The sequence below is a fragment of the Sarcophilus harrisii genome, chromosome 5 (assembly GCF_902635505.1).
Source record: "Sarcophilus harrisii chromosome 5, mSarHar1.11, whole genome shotgun sequence".
Lineage (NCBI taxonomy): Eukaryota > Metazoa > Chordata > Mammalia > Dasyuromorphia > Dasyuridae > Sarcophilus > Sarcophilus harrisii.
The window spans coordinates 12737820-12763931 of NC_045430.1; the positions used below are offsets into that span (position 1 = coordinate 12737820).

At 49.6% G+C, this 26112-nt stretch overlaps 2 protein-coding genes across 5 annotated transcripts in view; both read left to right on the forward strand.

The window, feature by feature from the left end:
• The window catches only part of FAM227A (family with sequence similarity 227 member A), a 30356-nt gene extending 10629 nt beyond the window's left edge, over positions 1-19727 (forward strand). The window contains 10 exon segments of the mRNA XM_023504360.2: positions 484-630; positions 4344-4445; positions 7715-7819; positions 10290-10413; positions 10833-10937; positions 12101-12231; positions 13494-13651; positions 14231-14383; positions 15592-15631; positions 15633-19727. Coding sequence (XP_023360128.1) covers positions 484-630; positions 4344-4445; positions 7715-7819; positions 10290-10413; positions 10833-10937; positions 12101-12231; positions 13494-13651; positions 14231-14383; positions 15592-15631; positions 15633-15746 — 1179 coding nt within the window. The 3' untranslated portion in view covers positions 15747-19727.
• A 969-nt stretch (positions 19728-20696) lies between these two features.
• Positions 20697-26112, forward strand: part of DMC1 (DNA meiotic recombinase 1) — a 47029-nt gene continuing 41613 nt past the window's right edge. The window contains exon 1 of one of the 4 annotated variants that reach the window (XM_031940039.1): positions 20697-20897. The gene's annotated coding sequence lies outside the window, so the exon portion shown is untranslated. Of the gene's footprint in view, positions 20898-21315; positions 21395-21728; positions 21879-22867; positions 22981-26112 lie in introns of those variants that run through there. The other 3 variants (XM_031940037.1, XM_031940038.1, XM_031940040.1) reach the window with 3 other exon arrangements.

A 26112-nucleotide genomic window follows, 5' to 3' on the forward strand; every position in this document is an offset into this window, starting at 1 on the left:
TATCAACTCTAATGGCTTAACACTTTGTAAAGATTCCAAGAGGGTTTGTCATGAATTTAATTGAAATTAAAGAAACATTAATTGACATTAATTAATTAATGTTTCCTAATATCCACTCTGAATTGGGTTTCTGGCCTAAATCCAGCCAGGTCATATTGGGATATATTTGATAGTCTCTGTGCTGATACAGGATTTTAAGAGCTCTGATCCCATTGATGAAGAATCATACTGGTTTCAGTTGGACTTGAAGGGCAGAAGCTGCAGAAGAGCAGATTTGAGCCCCAGAGTGGAGCCTTGGGAACCAGGGTTTCCAAGAGAAGGCCGGAGACTGCTTGACTTGTTGGGGAGGCTGTTGAAGAAGGGAAAGGGGGGACTTGCCAGGATGAAGCATTAGCGGTTTCCTGCTACGGTCTGTCAGACTTGGGAGTTCTCAGAACGACCCCCTGTTTTCACAGTGACTCCTTCCTTCTTCATCCTCTCCAGAGAATCCAGAAGGATGGGCTGGTTGAGCTGTACCGGGCCCCGGCGCACAATGAGGAGATGCCCAATGAGCTGCCAAACAGAGTGAACTACTTTGAGATGGTGGGCAACATTGTCCGGGCACAGGGGAACACCACCATCAGTGGCAAGGTAATTAGAGGAGGCCAGGATGAGGGACGGGGGGGCCCCCGAGATATCAGGAAGCTGCCCAGAACACTCCCGTCCATGGGCTCCTGTGGTCTTCTCAGTCCGGGGAGGCAGCTAGGATGGGCTTGGAGAAAGCCACTCCCCACATATTTCCTTGCTTCCACGGATTGAGGACCTCCTCAAGGGTACTCCCTTCACTAGTGCAGATCACAGCCTACCAGGCTTTCTTGTGGCCACACACAAGCTATGGTGACCCATGAGCTCCTGCAACAGGATTATTTTCTGTGCTCTCTTATTAGGAAGCTCTTCCAGTGTGCCAGATGCCTTCCTCAAGGCCTCTTAGTATTTCATGAATATCTGAAGGTTTGCCTTTTGCCCCTCACCCTCAGTCTGTGACCATCCTCCTTGTACCTGCATGGGCTCCCTTCTACTGCTGGGGGCTAGTAGTAAGGGCAGACCCTTTTCAGGCACAGGTGAGACCCCTGTGGGTGGCCCTGGATGTTCCTTTCAGCTTTGAAAACCAGTGATTTTTTGGGAAAATAATCACATCCTATTTAAGGAAATAGCCACTCCTGTGTCTGCCTTTCTGTCCGTCTACTGTGGAAAGAGGGGAAGAATGGCTGCATCCCTTCTCCCTCTTCCCCACTTTGATCCCCATGTCTGGAGAAGTACCCCACATTTTCTTAGGGAGAGTGCCCCCCCACCAGGGGAGAGGGGCAACCCTTTCTGAGGCAGCTCACCCAGCCAGGGAGAGGAGGAGCAGAAGTCCCCTAAAGGAGCACTGGGGCGTTCCACAATTGGGGTGGGGGAAGATGCAGGGAGAAGGAAGAAGAGTTTCAAAATCAGAACTGATCCCAGTTTGAAGTGAGCTGCTTGATTTGCTGAGTGTCTGTGAGCAAGTTCATTCCTCTCTGGGTCTTAATCCACACAGCTAGAAAAGGAGCCCTGAAAGATTACAAGCTTTCCGAGCTCCACACTCCTAGAGCCCAGTTCCTTCACCCAGAACCTCCCTGCCTGTTCAGGTTGCGTCAGCATTTGGAGGATGGGAGTTCGGGACCTGGCTCTCCTCTGACTGGACAGAGCCTTCTGGGCACAAGCATCTTCTCCCAGCTTCATTGTGCCCTCCAACAGGAGGTCTGGCTCTGCACCCCTCCCACAAGTTCAGCTTCCTAGTTCACCCCCATTGCCTTGGTGAACTGGAACAAGTCCTTTAACTACCTGATGTTCCGGGGCACTCTGTGACCATCAAGCATGTGAGCATCCTCAACCCTCTCCCTTCAAAGAAACTCAGGCCTCTTGGCAAGAAAGCTCTCTGTTCCCTATGGAGTGTAACATAACAGGAGAGCAACTTAATGTGACCCTGAAGCCCAGGACGGGATGGTTTAGAATCCTTGGCTTTAGAAAAATAGGAAAGATGCAGGGAATAATTTTATTTCATCCCCACTCTTGAATGTATTTGTTAGAATAAGTTTTATAGTTGTCTTTAGTTTGGACATCCTGATAATTTCTGGAAATATCCTTTTCTTCTACCTCCAAATTGGAATTTACAAGCAAGAAAAATAACTAAGCAAAAACTGAAGTAGCTGAAATTATCTGTACTTTTCTGCCCTAACAATGCCTTCCGGACTTTTGCTGCCTTTGAGGGATCCTCTCTTTTCTAATTATCATCATTATGTTTATTCTGTCTGGGTGCATTGAGCAGACCCTTTCCAGGTTTCTCAGAATTCCTCATATTCATAATTTCTTAAAATATTCCATTATCTCCATGCACCCAGTTTCTTTAGCCAATCCCAAGTTATTACCTAGCTCTGTTCCATTATCTCCATTCACCCAGTTTCTTTAGCCAATCCCAAGTTATTGCCTACCTCTGTTCCATTATCTCCATGCACCCAGTTTCTTTAGCCAATCCCAAGTTATTACCTAGCTCTGTTCCATTATCTCCATTCACCCAGTTTCTTTAGCCAATCCCAAGTTATTGCCCACCTCTGTTCCATTATCTCCATGTACCCAGTTTCTTTAGCCAATCCCAAGTTATTACCTAGCTCTGTTCCATTATCTCCATGGACCCAGTTCCTTTAGCCAATCCCAAGTTATTGCCCACCTCTGTTCCATTATCTCCATGCACCCAGTTTCTTTAGCCAATCCCAAGTTATTACCTAGCTCTGTTCCATTATCTCCATGGACCCAGTTCCTTTAGTCAATCCCAAGTTATTGCCCACCTCTGTTCCATTATCTCCATGCACCCAGTTTCTTTAGCCAATCCCAAGTTATTACCTAGCTCTGTTCCATTATCTCTATGCACCCAGTTCCTTTAGCCAATCACAAGTTATTATCCAGCTCTGTTCCATTATCTCCAGGCACCCAGTTTCTTTAGCCAGTCCCAAGTTATTGCCTACCTATTCTGTTTCCAGGGTGTTGTTGTTGTTGTTGTTGTTTTTTGAGGGGAAAGCTTACACAAAACTGCTGTGAATATGTGACTGTGGATTGGACCTTTGGTTCAGTGTGTGACACTGAGTGACTTTTGTATGTCCTTCTGGACTAGTGTCCAAAACTGTCAGACACATTCACTGCTGTCTGTGTGACCCAGTGCTTCTCTCCCATCTTCCCTCAACCTGGTGCATGCTGCCTCTTATCTGTCATTTCTTCCAGTTTGCAGACTCTGAGGATACTGGAGGCCTCTGCCTTGGAGAGATAATAGCACTGAGGCTCATAGAGCTTGTGGGATTTTCCCAGAGTTCCACAGCTGAGTAGTGACAAGTGTCCTGTTCTCCTGAGTCCTTTCAGATGCCTGAAGTGTCCTTGTCTCTCTCCTCTGCCATCTGCTTCCTGGACACCACTTTTCCCCCTGGAACACCCGCTCCACAGGGCAGGTTGTTGGGCAGTGATCTCCCATCTGACCAGTGCCTTGCTCACTTGTGGAATAACCACAGCAACATTATGGCAATATATAATAATAATAATAAAGATTTGGAAAATCCATAACAATAATAACATTGTAACGGGCAGTGTGTGATAATGTTTTGGACAGTATATAATAGTAGCATGAGCAGTTGTATAATAATAGTAATGTTATGGGCAGAATATAATGACAATGATGATATGGACAGTATATATAACAACAACAACAATAATAATGTTATAGGCAATATGTGATAATGTTTTGGGCAGTATACAATAGCAATAATAGTAACATGGGTGGTGGGTAATAATATAATAATAATAGTAATATTATGGGCAGAATATAATAATGATTATGATGTGGATAATATATAATAACAGTAATAGTATGGGCAGTATGTAATAATGTTTTGGACAATATAGAATAATAATAATAATGTAATGTTATGGGCAGTATGTAATAATAATATGGGCAGAGTATAATAATGATGATATGGATAGTGTATAACAATAATATTATGGATAGTAAATAATAATATTTTGAACAGTATTCAATAATAGTAATAATGTTTGGGGCAGCATATAATAATGATAATGATGTATGGTATATATATCATATATAGTATACTAGTAAATAGTATATAGTATATAGCAAAAACAATGTTATATGTAATGTATAAGGATGTTTTAAACAGTATACAATAATAATAATAATGTTATGGGCGATACTTATTGATAAGTAAGCGTATAGTAACAATAATAATGTTATGGGCACTATATAAGAGCAACCACAACAACTCTGGATTTTGTTTCCTCAGGCCATCTGTGCACCAGCAGAAATGACCAAATTCTTTTGCTGTCCGTATACAAAATCTATCGTGTTGGATTGTTTCTGGTGGATCTTTCATGAAAGATACGATGTAAGGGAGGAAGGAGGAAGGTTAGAAGTGAGGAGGAAGGGATCCAAAACCATCCCTGGCACTATGTCCCTTGGTTGTCTTTGGGGGCTGGGTTGTGGCCATTTCTGTCCGTAAGACTTCCCAACAGATTGACAGACAGACTTAGGGGTTGGACTTGGCCTCCCATTCTGACTCATTAGAGACAGAGGGAAGCCCCATGAGACCCGGCGATGACCTGCACCTGGTCCCCAAGAACTGCCCTGGTTAGGAGCATCTTATGGCTCAAGTGTTTGTCTTCCATGCCCCAGGAAGAGTGTTTACTCTGGTCAGGCGGATTGCAGCCCGTGCTGATGCTAGTGAAGGGGGTCAACAATCCCTGAGAAATCTCAGATCTTTGTGAATGGGGCGGTTTTTTATGCTAGAAAGTTCTCCCCAGTCACTCACCCAGCCATCATGTAGCCTGTCTAGTCCCTGGCTCTTGGTCCAGCCTACTTCACTTTGTAAGCAGCTGAAGATGCTTCCTTTGTTCTCATCACATCCCTTTAGGCAGGAGTTTTTAAGCTGGGATCACATATCCTAGATTTCAGGGGGTCCATGGGAAAAAGCATCATCTTTATTTTCACTAACTTCTCATTAAAATTGAGTATTTCCCTCAATTTTGGATTAAAAACAAAGAAACAAATATGATTTGGTATTTTCCAAGACCGAAGAGAAAATTAAGTTAATAGAAGGATTTCAAAATGGAACCTGGGTTTACCGACCAAATAATGCTGCTACAGGTGAGTGATGGGCCCAAGCCTGGGAACCTTCCTTTTCTTTACAGGTAGACTTCACTCTGTGGAGCAGTCAAGCACTCTTGTGAAGGGGCTTCCCCCCTTTAACTATGCTATGTGCACAGTAGGCACTCTTTCATAAATGCTCGTTGCACAAATAAATTGGTGATTTACGTTCAGGGAAAATCAAGTCTGTTTCTATGAAGAGAGCTTTTACACAGCTTCATCTTCCTCCGAGACTTCGTTAAACCTTACAGCAGGAGTTAAGTTACTGCCTCTGACTGTGACTTCCTAGCCTGGAGATCTTTCCTCCATTACCCCTCCCATCACATTGATCTTTCTCCTCTGGACCAGAGTAGTTTCTTCCTGCATTTGGGGATCCCCTCACCTTGGCTGCTGGCATCAAAGCCAAGCGGCAGTATTTACCCCATTCATCCCCTGCTCATTTTCCCAGAGGGAGCGACCATGGAGATCTAAGTCCTCCTTTCTCAAAAGAAGGAAACTGACTCCAGAGCAGATCACAGCAGGCTGGTGATGGGACTGGGACGGGCGCTTATTCTCTTGCCTGTCAGCCACATGCCCTCCTAAGCCCCATCCTTCCATCTTCTCTCCTCTGCCCGAAAGGTGCCGCTGAATTTTGTCCATTCTGTTAAGAGGATTAATTTGTACAATAATTTACAAATCATTTAATTCTTCAAAAAGTGGAGGAAGCCATCAAGGAAAGTACTCTTGGGACTTGACAAAACCTGCTGGGAGATTGGCTGCTGAGGCAGAGATGAGGAACATGGAGGAAAGTCTCCATCCATCCTAGGGAATGGAATATAGAAGGAGAGGAAAGCTGGAGGCTGGTGGTGACTTTGTAGCTGTGTGACCTGGGACCAACCACAGATCTGTCCTTGGTTTCTTCATCTATAAAAACAGAAGAATATGTTTAGGCCCTAGCCCACAGCAGCTGGTTGTGAGGCTCTCTGCTGAGAGAGAGCTCAGATGTCCCCCATAAGGCTCGGCCAGGGACGCCGGCCTCAGCACCTGAGGCACTCTTAGGGTTGAAGTTCTGAAGGCACAAAGCAGCACAAAGAGACCAATGTGCATTGGATGCCCTTCTCCAACTCCATAAATTTTTAAGACATAGGATAGTAGCAAGGGCAGGTGATGGAGGACCAAGACAAAAGCCCAGGCTGGTCCTGGGGCAGACAATGTCAGGAGTAACAGGCTCAGCTGGTGAGGATCCTGCAAGTCAGCTGGTGCCTACATGCATGAGAACAAGGAGTCAGGATGGACCGGTGGATGGAGAAAGCATTCTGGGCCAGAGATTGCCGTCTCTGGGCTAGGGAAGGCCAGGCCTGATGGCCAGCAGGGAGTTACAAGTCAGAAAGAAGTAAGGCAGCTCCCAGCTAGCCTCGAGGACTTTAGATCACTGGAGCAGACAGCCAGGATGCTGGGAGTGACCTAGGCTCTCTGGAGAATAAATAGGAATGTCCCATGAGACTGCCAATTTTCACAGAAGTTTTGGCCAGAAGACATTGATGTCAGCTCCTGGCGGGACTCTAGGGTATCTTAGTGGGGTAGCCGGTGAATGTTGAGGAAGGGAGTCTGTGATTGCTGAAAACCAGCCTGGCTGCCTGTTTTGGTGGATAGAGTTCTAGATTAGCGGTCTTGTGCTGTCCTGATGGATGAGTCGAGGAGCTGTGGACAGAATAGAACACTGGCCCCGTGAGATCAGAGCAGGTGGAAAGACCAGGACCAGAGCATTAGGGACTTGGGATCCTGTCTGAGGGAGGTCTCCAATGCAAGTGCCCCAGGAATGTGTCTCTTCTGTCTCACATCTTCATCATTGACTTAAAGGAAGGCATAGAGATGAAGGCTTCAGATTTCCACAGAAGAGGCTGAGGGGGATGGCCAACTGGTTAGATGAGTGCCGGTCCAAAAAAGGTCATTGGGCCAATCTAATAAGATGCGGTCTAATAGAGATGGAGTCCTGCATTTAGGTTCTAGACATACAAGGTGGAGAAAGCATCTGCCAAGATACAAGAGCCAGGGTCTGAGTGAAACTCGAGGTGGCTGTGAGTCCACAGAGAAACACGGAGACCCCAGAGGCAGCACCTGCACTAGGTGTGAAGGAAGCCGTGTGGCCACCATTCCCAGCCCTGATCGGCCATGACTGGAAAGCTGCGTTCAGTTCCAGGCATGGGGCTGTAGAGGCCAGGCTGGGGAACGATGGGTGAAGGACATTTGGCCACCATAGTTATCTTCAGCTGGTTGATGGCCAAAGGCAGCCGTGGAGCAGGGGGAAGTTCAGGGAGGTTGGTGGGAAGTCCCCACGGGAGACAGAGCTGGGGGGGCCATTGGGGATGAGGTAGCGGGGATTCTTGCCCGGGGCTGGGTTGTACTAGATGGCCTTGGAGTCTTGAAAAGCAGATTCACTTAAAATGGGGAATCCCAGTATACATGTTCAGCCCCTTGGCCGGATTGAGCGCAGGTAATCTAACAGTCCTGTTCCCATTTCCATTGTGGCAGTCAAACAAGGCGACCCAGAGGAAGCTATTTGACCGAGTGTCTGAAAACTATGCTCATCTTCTGCTGGACCTGCCCAGCTCAGGCTTCAAAGAAGTCCTCCTACGGGTGTGTACCCAGAGTGTGTGTGTGTGTGGGGGGGGTGGCTCATTTGTGCCAGAAGGGAGCCCCACAGCGGGAAGCCAAGGCTCCAAGACAGCTCATGGCGAGAGGCTGGCTGGGGTGGGTTGGGGGCCTCCTGCCTCAGAAGCCCCCCGGAGGGTAGGGGGCATTGTCGGAGCCATAGGGCTTGGCCCCAGAGCATGGCACCTGGCCACTTGGTGAGCCACTGCCAGAGCCATGCTTGTCCCCAAGCCCGCTCTCTCTTGTCATTGAGCCACAAAAACTAGGGCAGGGAGGTCGGCCTGCCCTCCACCGCTCCGGGGCCTGAGCTGCTTGTGGCAGCTGGTTCGGGAACTGAATGGCGAGAGTGTTAATGAGCTGGCTGACGTCCCTTCTGTTTGCTCGGCTGTGAGGGGGGTTGGGAGTATGATGTACTTGGTGAGGGAGCTTTCAGTGAGCAGAGCTCCTTCACTAGTGCTATGGGCACCTCCATTCAGCTGGGAGAGTGGGCACTTTTCTGGGGGTCTGTTATTTGACAGCAGACCTAAGATAGTATACTAGGCAAGGGGGTCACCAAGAAAGACCAAAACATGATCCTTGCTCTCAAGGGGTCATACTGCAATGGGGCGGGCATCCCACAAGTAAGTGGTACATACGAGCTGGATCCAGAGGGGAGCACTAGGTCAGTGAGACCAAAGGCAAGCAACAGAAGGCAGGCAGAGCAGTCAGGAGACCCTCGAGCAGCAGCCCCTGCGAGAGGGGCCGAGGGCTCGTAGCCCCATGAGCAGAGAGAGGGAAGGTTAGGACAGGGGAGAATGACAGGCTGCTGGTTGGCTCAGGGAAGCAAGTGTGAGTGAGGAGCTGAGGTTTGGAGCCCAGGTCACTGGGAGTTTGATATGGGGGAAGGTTTGGGGGAAATAATGGAGATGGGGTGAGCACCTGGGGAGTTGGAGGTGGATGCCTGTGTGGCCTGCTGCTGGAGACATCCAGGAGGCGGTTAAAAGGGGGAGTCTTGACCCTCAGGAAAGACTCGAGGCCAGGCGCCAAGAGTCAAACCCGCAAGGCCTAAAGTGGGCAGGAAGGAGATCCAGGATAATAAGGTTATAGAGTTAGAGCCTGATGGTGGGTTCTGAGACCCAGAGAGGGCCAGGAAGTGTCGGAAGCACTCCCGACTCCCACCTGGGACCCTCGCCACCACATACTGCTGCCGCTGATCATAGGACGTCACTGGTGGTGGTCCTGGAGCTGGGCAGGGGCTCCATGGGAAAAAGGCAATGCTAAGAAATGTTTCCCTCTAAGATAAATGGGCTGGATCCTCCTTTTGAAGCTGGATGAGTCCTCAGAAGCCATTTTGTCCAACCCCTCCTTCACCCATTTTAAAGAGGAGAAAACTGAGTTCTGAGGAAGCTGATAGATTTGTCCCAGCTGTCAAATAGAAGAGCCACAGTTGGATTTAGGGGTTGTGGACTCCCGAGGTGGCGCTGGGACCCAGCCTGCAGATTCTGGAGAAGAGGCTGAGAGCTGGGGGAGATTCTGAGACCCTCTAAGCAGACTCCCTCATTCAAGAGATCATGTGTGACTTTCCTACAGAAGTGAATAATTTCTCCTCTTTGATTCCAAAATAGCTCCCACCTTAACCCTCTTTATCCTGGGGTTATGCCCTTTCCCTGGGGTTCCCTAGACCACCATTTGTGGGGTTTACCCAGGTATTTGTTTTAATTTATGGGCTCAGGTGGAGTATATGGGAGTTGCTCCACCAGGTCCCGGGTGATGGAGAAGAATCCTGGTACCCTGTGACCTCCATGGTCCCCACAGCACTGAGAGGGTGAGCTAGCTAGTGGGAGAGAGCGCGGGAAGCCGGGAATCTGGGGTGTCCGGGCTCCTCAGTTTGAAGCTGAATCCCTTGTGTGTATAGAAAAAAACTTGATTTGTCTGCAAATTCTTCCCACTTCGGCCTCAGAGGCGCTGGAAGGGCTGACTGGCGGAAGGTAGAGATCTGTCTTTGGGGACGCTTTTCTGGATTCATATTTGCACAGCCTTGCATCCAGCTGGGCTCCTCCAGTTGTGTGGCCCCGACAGCGCCAAGCCTGGGAGCCCCATGCTGAACTGTAGTTAGCCCAAGGACCAGACATATTCTGTGGTCTCAGGGTGGGCAGCCTGCCACGCCGGCGCCAATAACCACGGTGGGGATGGCCTTGGAAGAGGCTGACGTGGGGGATGTGCACGGGTTTGCCAGCCTGTCCGGCCCAGGGTGGGCCGCAGCCAGGTGAATTTGTGGAAGGCCCGGCCCGGGCCAGCCCGAGGCTGCTGGGAGCAGCTCGTGGCCTGTGGCAGAGGCAGATTGTCAGAGAGGCTCAGATCAGATTCTCTGGTTAAGGAAGAAGAAGAAGAAAGACAGTTTTCCTGGGATTCAGGGGCTCAGTCTGAAGTGGGGGGAGATTTCATGGATTTCTCTCCGGCTCTTTCTGACCCTCAGATTTTCCCAAGCCTCTTGAGTCAAGCCCTGTATACCAGCTTCTGCGCCTGCTTCCCACAGTCGTGGTTTGGCAGTCATGAATTCAAATCTTTCGTCTGTGACACGATGCATCAGTGGATCGGAGGTGAGAAATCCCCTTTCTCTCCACTTGGCGGGGAGGGGAGTGAATCTTCCCATCGATTCCTTTGAATTCTCTGTGTTTTGGCCCGGCTGCAGCAAGCCTTCTTCCCTTGGCGGCATCAGAAACTGTGTCTCGTTCTGCAGCCGTGGCTCTGCCAGGTATTGGGGCTGTGCTGGCCACGTCGCAGTGATCTCTTGGGACTCACAGTCTAGAGGCTATCTGTCCCTCCCACTGAAACTGCTCCTGGACTGAGGAAGTACCTGTAGGACTGTCCCCACATGACAGGCAGCGAAACTGAAGCTCCTGGAAGGAAAGTGCTTTTGCCAGGGTCTCCCAGAGAGTCAGGATGAGGAACTCGGGGTCCTCCCCTGATCCCGATGCTTACTTTGTTCTCTTTCTCCCCTTCCTCCTCTCCCCCTCAGGCACACTCCCAAACCCAAAGAGCTATATGAATTGGAACTACTTCGAGCTGGAGCCAGAGCGATTCCGGAGAGAAGAGATGCTGAGAGGCCCTGAGAAGGTCTCTGGTGAGAAGGCCAGCTGCTCTGGGGCCCTCTGGGCATTGGGGCTTCTCTCACTCTGTCCCCTGAGCCCGCTTCCCACTCTTGGGGTGACACCTGTGGTCACTTTCTGAGCCCACACCCCAAGGCAGCCAACATGAGCAGGGCAAGATGCGATTGTATTTGAGACTGTTTAAGGAAAAAGCTTCCAGCCTGTCAGGAAGGTAAATGGGGGAGGGGAGGGGAGAAAGTTGCTCTGGCTGGTGAGGAAGCATCCCTATGACTGGGCTCATGTCCCAAAGGCTCCTGGTATCCCAGGGATACTCAGGGTGTGGCTTCTGGGTCAAGGCTTGGAGGAAGGGGGAGGAAGCAGAAGTCCTTGCATACATGGGGACGGGAAAGTGGAGAGAAAGGCTCCCGGATGGGATCTTGGATTATCTCCTGAGGTGATCCCTCTGGTATCACTATTTCATCTGTATGTGTGTGTCTCGTCTTCCCAATTAGATTGTAAGCTCCTTGAGTCCGGCATAGATGTGTTTTTGAATCTCCAGAAGCAGGGAGTCAGTGCTACACACAGGAAATCCCTTATAAATCTGTGATAAATTGGACGAGTGGGTGTGTGGTTGGTTGAGTGGATGGATAGGGGAATGGGTAGAAGGCTGGATGGATGGAAAGAAGGAAAGCTGGCTGGCTGACTGGCTGGCTGGATGGCTGGCTGGATGATGGATGGGTGGGTAACATGGATGGATGGACAAATAGATCAATTAGCCCTTCTCAAGCTTCAGGGGAGCTCTCTAGCCGAAGTCTGCTGGGACGTAGTACCCTTAGACAAATCCTTGTCTAGCCCGTTTCCTCCTTGGAGGCTGAAAGCTCCTTCTCATTCTCTGGCAGTGCTTCCCTCTGTCCCAGGGCCATTCAGGCGGCTTTGCCTGGCCTTTGCTAGCTTCCATTGTGTCTCCCTTGACACGGTTCCCTGCTTGGCGAGTGGGGCTGTTGCCGGGTTTTGTGCCGGGGTGAGGTCCGTGCTCTGTCTGCTCCCTGCCCATCTCAAGGAGCCCCAGCACTGATGAGAGCCAAGGAGGAGCAATAGGGAGCCACATGGGGGTGCCCGGGGATTCCTTCCTCCTCTGTGAATCTTAAGCAGAGATGAACATTTGCACACATCCCTGGGTGCCTCTTTCCTTGCCCAGGCGTCGCCAGGCAGAGGATGACCGCAAAGCTCTCAAAGGCTGAACCCCAGTACAAGAGGCAGAGGCAAGCCTCCAAGAAGATCAAGGAGATCACGGAGTTGAGGCTGTTGGAGAAGGCGGCTCAGAACGAGGTGAATAGCCTAGACTTGTTTTATGGCCCAAGAGGAATGGCCGTTAGGTTCTCTGGGAACTGCTCTTTGGCAAAGCGCTGCCATGGATAGAACCTTGGAGCAGACAGGCTCTGAATGCAAATCCTACCTCAGATACTTCCCCCGAGTGACTCTGTGCCCGTGATTTGGGCTTTCTGCCTTTTTTCCTCATCTGTAAAATAGGGTAATGATAGTCCTGGTTTCCAAAAGAGCCCTTTGGGCGTCCCTTTGTGAAACCTTAAAGCTGCAAATCCTTGGTGTTCCAGTTAGCATTCCTGGTTTTCCTGTTGCTCCCCTCGGCTGGGGGAAGTTCTGGGCACGGATACTTCCAGATTGGGGCAGGGGTCTCTGTTCCTGTAGCCGTTTTCAGTGCCCCTGGAAGAAGAGCCCAAGGCTCTGAAGGAGAAGGGTCCTGCCAGGCCAGCTGGGAGCTGGGCAGACGTGGGTGCTCTCTGCCATCTCCTCAGGCCGGTGCTGGGAGCCCTCCAGGGAGGAGGAGACCCCTGCCTTGCAGAACAGCCCACCTTCTTCGGGGACGGCTCTCCCCTGTTTGTATCGGGCCTGGGCACTCCCCCAAGGCCAGCCTGGCATAGTCAGGGGGCCTTGCCTGGGAGGGAGCGAGGAGGCAGCAGGCCGGGCTGTGCCCAGCCCCACACCGGCAGGGTCCTCCCAGCCTGGGAGCCATTCAGCTGGGGCAGCAGAGGCTGGAGGGACCCTAGGGTGTCACACTGAGGCATCCACTCAGCACCTTTTTAGCCTTGGCAGGAGGGGCACGGTGAGAAAGGCACACGGACCAGGGCCAGGAAGGCCAGGAGAACCTCCCAGGCTTCAGTTTGCTCCCTCGGAGATTGAGGGGACGTTAGAGTCCCAGGGGTCACCCAGAGCTACCCCACACAAGTGCCCTGCGGCGAGTGCCCTGCACCAGAGACCTGGGTTCCAGCCCCTGCCCTGCTGCCCACTCCCTCACGACCCTGGGCAAGGGGAGCTAGACTAGCACCAGGCCTCAGTTGCCTGCCGTGCAGGGAGGCTGGCGCACCGTTGGGCCTCCGAGAGCAAAGTGGGTTAAGAGGGGCCGCCTTCCAACCTCCAGCCCCATTCCCAGGGCACTTACCAGAATTCAAGTGGTTCCGGCTCCTCAGTGTGGTGGAGACGGTGGGGACGATGGGGGGGGGGAGCTGGCATGGGCCGGGGGCTCCCCCATCTCTGTGGGGCTCCCGTCACAGAGTCCCCCTTCCTCCCCACAGTCACATCCGGCGTGCCGGGGACCTGAGTTTTCGAAAAACATGTTCAGCATCACTGGCAAGAGCCCACTGATTGTCCACTACCTCCAGCAGCACCACGCTTACCAGCAGACTGGCCAGGACATCCTGATGACCCGGCGCGAAGTGTCCAAGACGATACCATATCCTTATTGCCTCTTAAGATACTGGGTAGTCTCCATCTGCTCCCGGAGATGCTGGGATCCCGAGCCCTGGGAAGGCGGGATCTGCCAGGGAGAGTCTGCAGTTGTGCCCAGTGGGGAGGGTTCACACCCGTGGCTGCCACTGTGACTGGCCTTGTGGACGGGCGGCCAGAGCGCTTATTAAGCACCCAGGCCGTGCAGCCTCCTGAGCTGGAGGCAGGGCAGGAGACCGGCCCCTGGGTCAGCCGATGGGGGCATCTAACGGGTCCCATCCCTCCCCTCGGCCCCTGCCTGGTGGGCCCAGAGAGCCCCTTTGTAAAACTCTTGGTCTGGAGCCTGGCCCACAGCAGACCTTGTAGGCAGCGTATCAGCTGATACTTCTAAAAAGAAAGGGCATTTGCCCAAGAGTAAGGCAGAAAGAAATGGTCCAGGTGAGTACCCCCGGGCCTCCTGCCACTCTCTGCCGAGTCTTCCCTGGCAGGCAGCTCCCCGCCACGGACCATGAGGCCTCCAGCCTCCCCCAGGCAAGGCTGGAAGGGGCTTGGGCTGCTGGCTGTTTTCCTTTATGACCCAAAGCACAGAGGGCACCGCCACGTATAGAGACGTGATCCGGCAGGTCAGGGCCAACATGACAAACCTGAACAAGGAAATGCGGAAGCTGCGGAAGGCCTACAGCACCGAGTGGAAGCTGTTTGAGCAGAGCCAGAAGGATCTGCAGTCCAACTTCCTCAGGTGCCCAGGGGAGCTCCCCCAGGGGTGGGAGGCTCTGTCCACGGCTTGGGCGGCACTCACCTGACTAGCCTGAGTCCTGTTGTCTCTAAGACAGACGTAATTACACTTGATCTCGGATGTCTCTTCTGGCTCAAGGCTGTTACCGATTACAGAGATCTTTAGCTTAGCTTGAAGGGGGCTGAGGACCATCCTAGAAGCTGCCAGACTTGAGGTTCTCACCTTTAGAATCCTTTCATTGGGTTGGGATCAGAAAGACCTGGTTAATTTTGATTAAATGAGTCCTAGTCCAGGATTCATTTTTTTTTTATTTTTTATTTTTGCTAAGCAATTGGGGTCAGAAAGGCCTGCTTAATTTTGATTAAATGGATTTTAGTCCAGAACACTTCTTTTTATTTTATTTTTATTTTTATTGCTAGGCATTTGGGAAGTGACTTGCCTAGGGCCACACAGCTAGGAAGTGTTAAGGGTCTGAGGTTGGATTTGAACTCAGGTCCTCCTGACTTCAGAGCTGGTCCTTTGTCCACTGCACCATCTAGCTGTCCTGACCAGGAGATAGGAGACTCTTGACCCAGAGAGGCCGTAGAGCCCAACTTCATTCCCAGGCTCACTGGCTTGAGTGGAGTCGCCCAGCTGGCCATCTGGACACTGGCTTAGTGGGAGGGAGCGGAGGCAGGGAGCCTTGCAGGGATGCCCGGGTGGGTGGGCAGGGGATGGGGCAGAGGAACTCAGAGCCGAGACGGATGGGGATGTCACCCGTGGGTGATGGCAATGGAAAGGCTGCCTTCAGGGGAAAAAGTCTGAGTTAGTTGGGAGAGAAGGAGATGGGCTTGGTTGTGACTACGGCTCCATCCAGTAACTGTTTAGTAAGTACAGGCCGTGTTCTCAGCCCTGAGAAGGTGACATTTGAGAAAGAGGGCCTGGCTCGGAGGCGCTGCCAGTCTGCAGGGGTGGTCGTGGGGAAGGGGCAGAGTGAGTACACGTTGATCTTCTTTAGAGAGGAGCACCCCAGGGATTCCTCCTTATGAAATTAAGCCCAGCACGGCTGTGAGGAGGAGGCCGGCTCCGGGCTCGGCGCCACACTCCAGGCCCATGTGCTGGCCCCTCTCTGAGGAGAAGGCCTTGATTGCTAACTGGCAAATTAAGATAAGATTCTCTCTCTTGCTATAAATTATTCCTTTTTGAAATATATTTTTTTGTCACCATACCAGGGAAGTGAGAGACATCAGCACCAGTAAATTAGAAAAGAAGACAGATGATGAATCATCACTTTATCTTTCCTCGGTTGGAACTTTCTGATCAGTTTGGAAGAATCTTTAAGTGGATGAGATCCATGGCAGAGCTGCGTCCGCTGAAACAGAGTTAGGCCTAAGATAATGAGTTAGGAGTCGCCGAGCCTTCAGAGTTGCTTAAGCACATTAAATGCCTGCACTCTGCCACCCTGGGCCGGGCGGGCTGGGCCAGCACCGGTGACCACAGGCATTTCTGGGGCTGCCCCAGCGTTCCCGGCCTGCGGAGGGGAGTCAGAGCTGGCTAAGGCATGGCTGCTCCCTGTTCCTCCTGGCATGACGTACGCTCGGGCCTCCGAGGGCACAGTAAACATCACACCCGGCACATCCAGGGCCTTGGGGGCGGTGGCAAACAGAGGCCCCCGAAGGCTGAGCGTGGGGTGGAGGGGGAGCTTTGGTGAACTTGGGAAGAATCCCACGTGAGTGAGTCAGCCCTACTCAAATGTGTTTTGGTTGCTGAGCTCGGACCCCACATTGAAGAGTTTGAGTTAAAATTCAATAGATTCAAAAGAAAACTTATCTTCCTTCTCAGCCCATCCTCTCCTTTTCACACTTCTCAGTTTCTATTGAGAGATGCACCATATTCCCAGTCACCCTGGCTTTTATCCAACCACGTTCTGTTGATTTGGCCTCTGAGGTTATTTAACATCTACCCCTTTGTTCAGGCCTTCAGGAGGATGACCTCCATCCTTTCCAACTTTACAACTTATTCTTTTTTTAAAAACCCGGTAGGTTTTCTTTTGATGGCCAGACACCATTCAGCAGACAAGAAAAGCCGATATAAAACCACTGGGCGACTCAAGTGACTGCCCCATCAGTCTGTGGGATGTCCTGTTTTTATAATTTAACAACTGAAAACAGAAAGGAAAAGTCTATGTGTCTACTCTAACTTGAAGTTTAGCAGTGAAAATTGCCTTTATTTGCCTTAATGTAGTCCTTGTACTTTGTGGCTTTCTTGGTTTTTTCCATCCTGGAGTGGGAATTCTTCTGAATTCTTCCTTTTTGTTGTTCTTGAAAGTGGAGCGATCCCCGACAGTCTCGTTCCTCATTATGGGGCGTGCTCTGTTATGAGAAATAATGATCGGTTATTGACATAAGGGTCTTTCCTTGTTACACTTAATTTCCTAGGATATTCACCTCATGGTAGCATCTTTGCATCCAGTAATATGAACCAATATTCTTTGCCTTCCGCAGGCCTGTGCTTCCCTCACCTACAGCTTTTCTCGTCCTCAGCGATCCCAGGGACAAGTGCCTTCCTCCAGAACTATCATCTGTAATTCTCATCTCTGAAATTCCCTCATTGTACATGACCGTTCTCCCATCTCTTGCCTCTGCCTCCTTATAAACCTTTCTCCATCCTCGTTGCAAACTCCAGTGTTTCCGTCCTTGTTCTCAAAGTCTACTGGTCCTGTCTAGGCTCCTTTCCCTGTCTTCAGAGTCTTAATCCTTGAGCTGACCAACAACTTTCCCTTGCCTCATTTTCCTGCTACCATTAGCAGTGTTCCTGGTCCATCCCCAGTATCCGCCATCCTGACCTGCTGAACATCACAGGAGGGAGACACCCCAATCTGTTGCCTGGGTCCAGAACAAATTCATGCTATCCAGTCTTAATTGGTCCTTACTGCTACACAGAACAACATAAGTTTTCCTTAATTGACTCTCTCCCAAACTTCCCTCTGCAATCCTCAAGCAAGCTCCCAAGCTGCTTCCAGCTCTTGTCTCTACACATGTCCTCGTCTCCTGCTACATGGGGGCAGTAGAAGCCAGCTGCTGTGAACCCCCTTTTTTTCCTACTCTGCACCTCTCCACTCATATGAGGAACTCATGGTCCTTGCAGCCCAAAAGCCATCTTCTCCAGGAAGGAGCTCATCCTCCCAAGTGATTGCCGCTCCCTCTCTTCTCAAGCCATGTCCTGCACGGCACTTCCCTGGCACTGCCAGACTTCCAGGCTCTCATTGCCTCCTCTTCCTTACCACAGGTGCTGTGGCCCTTCACATCTCTGCCCTGGATTATTGCTGTGTCCTTTCTTGCAGGCTCTCTCCCTTCGCTAGCTCATCCTTTGTCCAGCTGTCAAATCATCTTCCTAAGGGACAAGGGTGACTGGTCACTCCACTGCTCGAAAGCCCTGCCCTGGAACCAGATACGGCCTCTTTGGCATGGCTTATGGTCTTGTGCCACCTAATGGGTATTCCCCTTTCTAGCCTTATTCCACACACCTTATGTTTCAACTAAATTGGATGGTTTACCATTTTCTACATTTAATATTCCACATCCCACTGCTGGATGTTCGCCTGAACTGCCCCCAGTCCTTGGCCTTCCACTCCCCTCTCTGCTTTCTCAGAATACTTATCTTCCCTTAAGGCTTAATGCCAGTTCACCTCCTAGGAGAAACTTTCCCCAATCCCTTCTCCCTCCCTCCTCATCTTTTCTTAAACCACCCTTATTTGTGTGTTTTGTATCTCTCTGGTAGAAGGTGAGCTCCCTGTGGACAAGGGCTTGTTTTGTCTTTAAACTCTCAGCCTTGTAAAATGTCTTACATATACATAGTAGACCTTCAATAAATGCTTATTGAGTCAAATATTCATGAATGATTCTCAAGTATTTTCCAGAAGGTTGGACCAATTCATTACTATAACAAATTAGAATGGTTGTCTTCCTCACAGCCTCTCCAAGATGAAATTTTCCCCTTTCACCTTTGACATTTTGATGGGCATGGGGTAATCTCTTCTTTTAATTTGCATTTCTATTATTATTTGTAAGTATGAACATTTATTCAACTGTTTAATATTTGAGGCACTTTTTCTTTTGAAAACTGTTCATCTTCTTCAATAACTTGTCTCTCAGGGAACAACTTTTAATCATGTAGATTGGGTTAATTCCCTGTAAGTTTTATTGTTAAACTTTTTATCAAAGATGTTTCCCTCCCCTTACCCCATCCATATCTTTTCTTCTCATTCCACCTGCATTGATTTTATTTGTGATTTTAAATAATCATACTATAAGATGATTGAGAGATCATGGGTACACCAGTTCCCCCCTGAGCACAATAAGAAATGTTCCAAATTCAGTAAAATAAAAACAATATGAAGGTAACGTAAAGAAAACCAAGAGGGGTGTTTTCTCTTCCCCTCTCTATATACCCCCAGACTTGGGAGTCTCCCAGTCTCCTGTTCCCAGTAGCTATTGGGCTAGAGTCATATATTCCTCAAGCCTCAGAGTTTCAGGCAGTAGAGCAAGCAGGATTTCTTGGGTTTCATGCATATAAGACAATTTTTTTTTGTCATGAATTAAAATCGTTTTTTCATTGTGAATTAAATCAACAAATACATGAAACAAAAACAGGATTATATATGAAACTGTGAACTTCAGCTAAATGCAATTTAGGTTTTTTAAAATGTGTATTAAATTTAACAAAGCAGTAGCAAAATTGCCCTGTTTGTGTCTCTCCTTGAAAACTTGTTTCTTCTGTGCATTTTATATTTTACTGAGTCTATTGATATTAATGAGACATGGTGTCTCCAGCCTTAGGGGTTACTTCCTGGGTGTTTGAGTTTGAGCCAGGAACCAATCTTCCAGAGGGAGATTACACAGCAGGGTGCAGCATGGAAAAGGAAGGGGACTGTCAATTAGAGGACTAAATCCATATCATAGAGACCCAAGAGAACTGGACTTATTATCCCTCCAGGATGTCACTGAGTTGCTTAGACAGTATGTACGGTTGCTCCAGACACAAGCCATAAATAAGGTTTTTAGGTGAGACAACAAACCATACAAGGATACCATATGCCCTTTGAGGCCTAGTTTCAGAACTGTACACCTGGGTTCCTGGGAAGCCAGCGTCCTTGGGGAGGGGCATCTGGACTTTGGGTGACGTCGGGGTTTGTCCGGTGTTTCTGTGACTTCAGGACTGAAGTGACAGAGGGAACAATCTGTTAGAGGAGACTGGATGGAATGGGTCACTTCAACTTGTAGAGTTAACCTTGATAAGGCATTAAGCCATGTCTCATGTGATTCAGGGATGAAGGAGGGGAGAGTGAAGTGACAGGAAGTGCAGTGGGGCCCAAAGGGAGCTCATACAAATGCCTCAAGTGGAGCCTGCGGAGGGATGACCAGTTCTGGCAGAGCTACGGAAGTGAACTGATGGAGGAAGAGTAGCACTGCCGGACAGCGGTGAGGGCCCGGGTAGCGGATGCTGTCGGACGGCAGTGTGATTTCCTCCATCAGCAGCAAATGAGGAGCAGAGGTGAGGAATAGTGGGGCCGATACAAGGCTGAGGCTCAGCGGGGCCTCCAAAACAGGAGGACCGTGTAGAGTTGAAGCGGTTCACCCAGGGGTCAAGATGGGGAGAAGGGATAGAACTGAGGAGCTGAGACATGGGCTATCACTGCAGACACACAGTAGGGTTTTTAAGGGAAGACCAAGGGGGGGGGGTGAAACGCCAGTTTCCAGTGCTGTATTTTCGGAGATTGTCTGTGGTCCGGCTCTCTCGGACGTTGTCAGGCCTCTGTAATAATGAGCAGAACTAATTATTTCAGGTGAGAAGTCCCGGGTGAAAGTTAACTCTTCCATACTTTGTGCGGACACAGGTCGTTTCCTCATGGAGCGCATGTTCTTTCCCTTTTAACACAAAATACTAGGTTTGGGAACAGAACATCTTTTGATTCACTCGAAGCCGCTGGCTGGCATTTGGAGAATTCTACCTGAATAAAATTACTTGCGAAATAGCAGATGCTGCTGTGGGGGTTTCCATCATTCATTCCATCAGGATGACGCGGTGCCCCCTTTCAGATGGAGGAAGCTGCCAAACAGGAGCTAAGAGGGCCCGTGGTCGGGCGGTCACCACAGAGATGGCAAGAAAGCCGGCCCCAATAACCCTTGTGCTTTTTTGGCCCTTTAGGTCCGTTTGAAGGGGAGGAGGTTGATTCCTCTAGGGTGCAGCCCAACTTGGAGGCAAAGCAGCTCCCTGGGAGAGGAGCCCTCCCCCTCCACAGGGCTCCCATCCGCTAGGGGGCGCCTCTGCCCCGAAGCGCCCCATCCAAGGCTTCCTGCGCCCAGAGCCCTCTGCCTCGGGACCCCTGCCCCCCACTGGGTGGGTTGTGCGGGTGAGGTAGACTCCAGCTGACGGGCTCCGTCGCGTGTGGGGAAACACAGTGGCCGTTCTCTGTGGCAAAAGCCGGACTTAGTACTGGAGGAGTGGGATACAGAGCGAAGGAAGGGAAACGCAAATGGTGGGAGAGCGCGGGGAAGCCACGCCCACGGAGGCGATGGCCCGGGAGAAAGGGCGCGCCCCGAGCTTGGGCAGGCCCCCTCCCCCCCAGAGTTAGCCGTAGGGGGGAGAAGTGGGGCTGGGAAGCGTGGTGAAGTTAGGGGGGTATCACGCGGTGGGGGGAGGGCCCACAGCGAGATGTTGGGGGGAGCGTTTCTCCTCCGGGACATGGCTGCTGGAGACCCCGCAGCCGGAGGGCCGGGGGTTTCAGAAGCTCAGGCCTGCTCAGCGCCCCCTGGTGGGCACCCCCCCTCCCTCCGCGCTCCCACTCTGGCACGCCCCTCGGCCCCGCCTCCAGCCCGCATGGCCCCTCCCTCCTAGGGAGCGCCTCCGCTCGCCCCGCCTCTTCCCCCTCGCGCCCTCGTTGGCCCCGCCCCTTTCCAGCCCCACCCCTCCTCCTTCTCCTGGGAGTTGCAGCTCGGCCTCGCGCGCACTCTGGGGGCGCCTCTGCGGCTTGGGGTGGGCCCGGGGTCCGGGGGGGTCCGGGGAGGGGGCGCAGATGCAGGAGCCTCGAGCGCGGACTGGACAATGAGGCAGGGCCGAGTGGGGCGGGAAAGGGCTGAGGTGAAAAACCGGGGGCTGGGAAGGGTGGGGGGAGGGGCCGCTCGGTCCCGGGGCGGCCGCCAGGGGGCGCCGTGCCTGGCGTCGGCGTACTCCTGTACAATGGGTCGGGAGGAGCTCCCCTTCACCGAAAGCGCGACCAACTAAAGCGCTTTCATGGCTCTTGTCCTGTTTAGTCAGTAGCGGTCCCGGCGGGGCGGGGCGGGGCGGGGCGGGGCCCGGACAGACACCCTGTTATAGATGCGCAGACAGAGGCGGGCGCGGGGCCCGGCCGCTGCTCGGCGTCCGCCGCGGGATTTGAGGGCGGGGCTTCGGTCAGGCCGCCCCTGCAGCCTCCCTGGCTGCTTAAGGCGCGGGATTCGTAGTTATGCAAAGCGACACAGTAAGTAGGCAGCAAGCGACCCCGTTCTGCAGGCGGAAAACTGCAAAATTCAGGGGAAAATAAATGAAACTTGGTTTTCTTTTTTTGTTTGTTTATTTTTTTTTTTGAAATTTGGTTTTCTAAAAAAAAAAAAAAGTTTAATTTTTTAAAAGGCCTAAAAGCACACAAAGGCTCGCTAGTCTTTATATAAGGTTGTAAAGTGCTTTCCTTGGGTTGTCTCCTTTGATCCCCACGACGACCCCATGGGCTGGGTATTCTACCTCTATTTTACAGATGAGGAAACTGAGGCTGGCAGACTTGGCCAGGGGGTGGGGCAGGAGCTTTATAGAAAGGCTGTTTGAGCTGAGGTTTAAAGGCCCAAAGGATGCTGAAAACCGCAGGGGAGCAAAAGTGCCTTCCAGACACAAGGAAGAAAAGCTAATGCAAAGGAAAAGGCATGAGAATAAGAGAAAGCTCTGTGTGTGTGTACAGCCGGAAAAAAAGCCCAGTCTGGTTGGGCTGCACGTTGCAGGAAATGGAATAATCTATAATGGGGCTTCTTAAACTTTTTCCACTTTTGCAATCTTTTTTTCACCTGAGATAGAAATCAAACCTTTACTGATGCTCACAATTTCATGATCCCCGCATTCAGTTATGAAAACCCATATGAAGGCTTAACCACAGTTTAAGAAGCTGGGATCTATAAGTGGAAAAGCAGGTTAGGACCAGGTAGTGATGGACTTTGGAAGCCAAACAGGAGTTTACAATAAACTATTTTAAGGGAGTGGGCAGACATTGGAGTTTATGGAGCTGGGGAGGGTCATGGGCAGGCTTGTGTTTGAGCAAATCTTAACAGCTGTGGGGAGGATGGTTTGGAGCAGGGGTCCTCAAACTACGGCCCGCGGCCCAAATGTGGCAGCTGAGGACTTTTATCCCCCTCCCCCAGGGCTATGAAGTTTCTTTATTTAAAGGCCCACAAAACAAAGTTCTTGTTTTTACTCTAGTCCGGCCCTCCAACAGTCTGAGGGACAGTGAACTGGCCTCCTACTTAATAAGTTTGAGGATCCCAGGTTTGGAGGATGGAAATAAGAAGCTAAAGTAGGAGGCTGCATCAGGAGTCCAGGTGAGAGGTGATAGCAGCCTGAGTGTTGGCTGTGCGAATAGAGAGGAGACAGATGTCAGAGGTAGAAGGGGCAGAAATCAGAAACTGATTTAAAATTGAGGGTTAGAGGGAGAAGTTGTGGATTTGGGTGGCTGAAAGGATGGATGTGTACCCTGGACAGACAAGAGGAGGTTTGGAAGGGGTAATGGACATGGGAGAGTTTAGCAAGCTTTATACCATGAACAAGAAACTAGAAGTGTCTTGCATAATGAAAAAGGCACTGAGAAATGAGAAAGCCCTGAGGGAGCCAGCAGAAATAAAGTTAGAAGCCCATAGGTCATGGAGCTAGAAAGTACTTTCCAGTTCAACTAATGCTGTTCTCGAATTTTCTAAATTTCTCTTTTGTCCCCTTGTTTCAAGTGGACAAAAATATTGACTGTCTAGGACATATAAACTATGGGGCAGATAAAAGACGTGGTCAGGAGCCTTTGATCTAGATAGAAAGAGAAAACAAAAACTCTTATCCTAGACTTGGAGCTGGAAAGGACCTTATGGGCCATCAAGCCTAACCTCCAGTTTTACAGATAAGGAAACTGAGGCCCAGAGAGTTTATAGGGTCATAGATCTAGAGCTGGAAGGAGGCCATTGACTCCAATCTCATTTTACAGATAAGGAAACTCAATTCCAGGTAGCTCAGAGTCATAGAGTTGGAAGAGCCCCAGAGGCTTTTGAGCCCTGCCTCAATTTAGAGATAAGCATGTGGAAAACTAAACAATCATGAAATTTAAATGTGTGTTTAAAAAAGCAGAAAAGAAATTATAGAATCATACAATCTTAGAGCTGGTAGGAAAGTTAGAGACCATCCAGGATACCCCATTCATTCTCCATGAGGAACATATAACTTTAGACTTGAGTGGCCCCAGTAGCCAGCAATTGGATTTTTCTTGAGATCCCCTCACAGATAAGAAAGAGCAAATGGAGTCTCTCTTTGCATTGAGGCTTTGACAGGGCAGGACTAATTCACAAAGAAACCTAGCAAAGTCATGGCATCTCAGAAGAAAAGGCTCCTATAAGTAGATATTTTTGTCCTTCATTCTGGAAGAAGACCAATGACATCAGGAAGAAATTGGGTTGAAGTGAGGGAAGGATCTACAAGGGCACCTGCCTCACTTTCCCCTCCAGAGCCATCTGAGTCCAGTGGCAAGACATAGATCAGGATGACTAAAAATGGCCCTGGATGCAATGGGAGGAGACCCGAGCCTTTTTAAGCTAAAGTCCTTCCAAGGTCTCAGTAGTCTTGAGCAATATCCATTCAGTGATTAGATAAGAACTGATGCAAAAGATGACCTAGTTTGTCCTTTTAGAGGCACCCTCAGTTCCTGAGCTCCCCAACAGGCAAACATGGGACAGAGAGCTGAGGAACATCACAATCTCACTAGTTGCAGAAATGAAGGGCCAGAAGGGTTCTTCGGCATAAGCAGAGCTTCTATTGTGTTTGTGTGTTTCCCATCACCAATTTACCACTACCGTGTATGAGTTGGTCACCTGTGTAGTTAAAAGCTGGGAAAATGCTTCTGCAAAGTCCAGGTTCATAATACAGAAGATTGTCTAAGATGGTGATGGATTCCTTAAAAGAATGGGAGATATGTTTCAGGTTATAAAAAGAAGAGGAAAATCCTAACTTTTACATGGAAGTTGGAGGATGTAGGAATATAACTTAGAGGGAAAAGGAAAACCAGGAAACATTTGGCACCAGATAATAAATGTGCATCTATTTATTTATTTATATTTATATAATATAGTTTTATTATTAAAATATATTTATAAAATATATCTTTTATATTATTTATAAACATCTTATGAATATAAATCATATTGATATATAAAATAAATAATAAAATCGAAGGCTGAACTCAGGAATTCAAATTCAGCCTCAAACACTTCCTATCTCCATGACCCTAGGTCACTTAGCCCTGTTTATTTCCTTACCTGTAAAATGAACTGGAGAAGGAAAAGATACTCTAGTATCTTTGCCAGGAAAACCCCAAACAGGGTCACCAAGAGTTGGACATGACTGAACAGCAACAATGGTAAATAGGTACTAGGCTCTTGAGGGGAGTGAGGGAGTTCCTCTCAGAAGGAAACAGTTTCTTTGGCACCAAGGAACTTACCTTTATATGGCATCAGGAAAAAAGGGATCAGAAGAAAGGTCTTTTTCTTCTAAAAGACCAGTGGAGGCTAGTGGCTTCCTGCTGTGGGATTCCAAGGTGACTATTATTGATGGGGAGGGCCTGCTCTGGGATCAGAGCCCTGTTATGTTTGATGACTACCATCCCTGTCTGGTGCATGTCGGGACAAATGGAGGGACTTAGAAAGCATTCAGTTCTGGCATGGGTAAGGGGGGGCCTACCTTAGGGACACAGGTGGTAGTTTCCTTACTGCTGCCAAATGAAGGTTGGGGATTCAGAAAGGGAGGCGGATTTCGAAACCGAGCAACTGGTTAAGAAGATGGTGTATCCTGGAAGGAGATTTTTAGATCACTGGCTGTGGCTTAAAATAGAGGCTTTTAGCCAGGAGAAAGTGTACCTAACAAGGGCTAATAAAGCTCTGTTTGCCCGAAGCTTGCAGATCTGTTTTGGTTTCTTAAAAGAGCTTTCTAAATGAAAAGTGAGGGCTGCAGATTCCCTACATAAATCTGCCAAAGCAGACATTGTAGGAAGTAATGGAGATGACATAGAATAACTCGAGAGCTCAATTATCACAAAAGACAACATCCAAGAAGCAAACCAGCAATAAAATCCAAGCCTTAGCTATCTGTCTATACAAAAAAGACATAAATTGTGGATAACAACAAGGTGACCTAGAAATCTTAAAAGTAAGGAGGTAAAATTTGCTTCCTAAGGATCTCTGGTGTTTGGAGTGAGGGTGCCCATGGCTAGAGTACATTGCAGATGAGAATACCTCTTTAACAGGAACTGACTATCTTAAAAAGCAGTGGGTCAGTATTATATATGAAGAAGCTGTGCTATTTGAACAGACTTGAGATGGAAAATGCCATCTATATCCAGAGAGAAAACTATGCAGAATGAAATGACTTAAAGCTTAGTATTTTCAACTTTTTGTTTTTCTTTCTTATGGTTTTTTTCCCTTTTG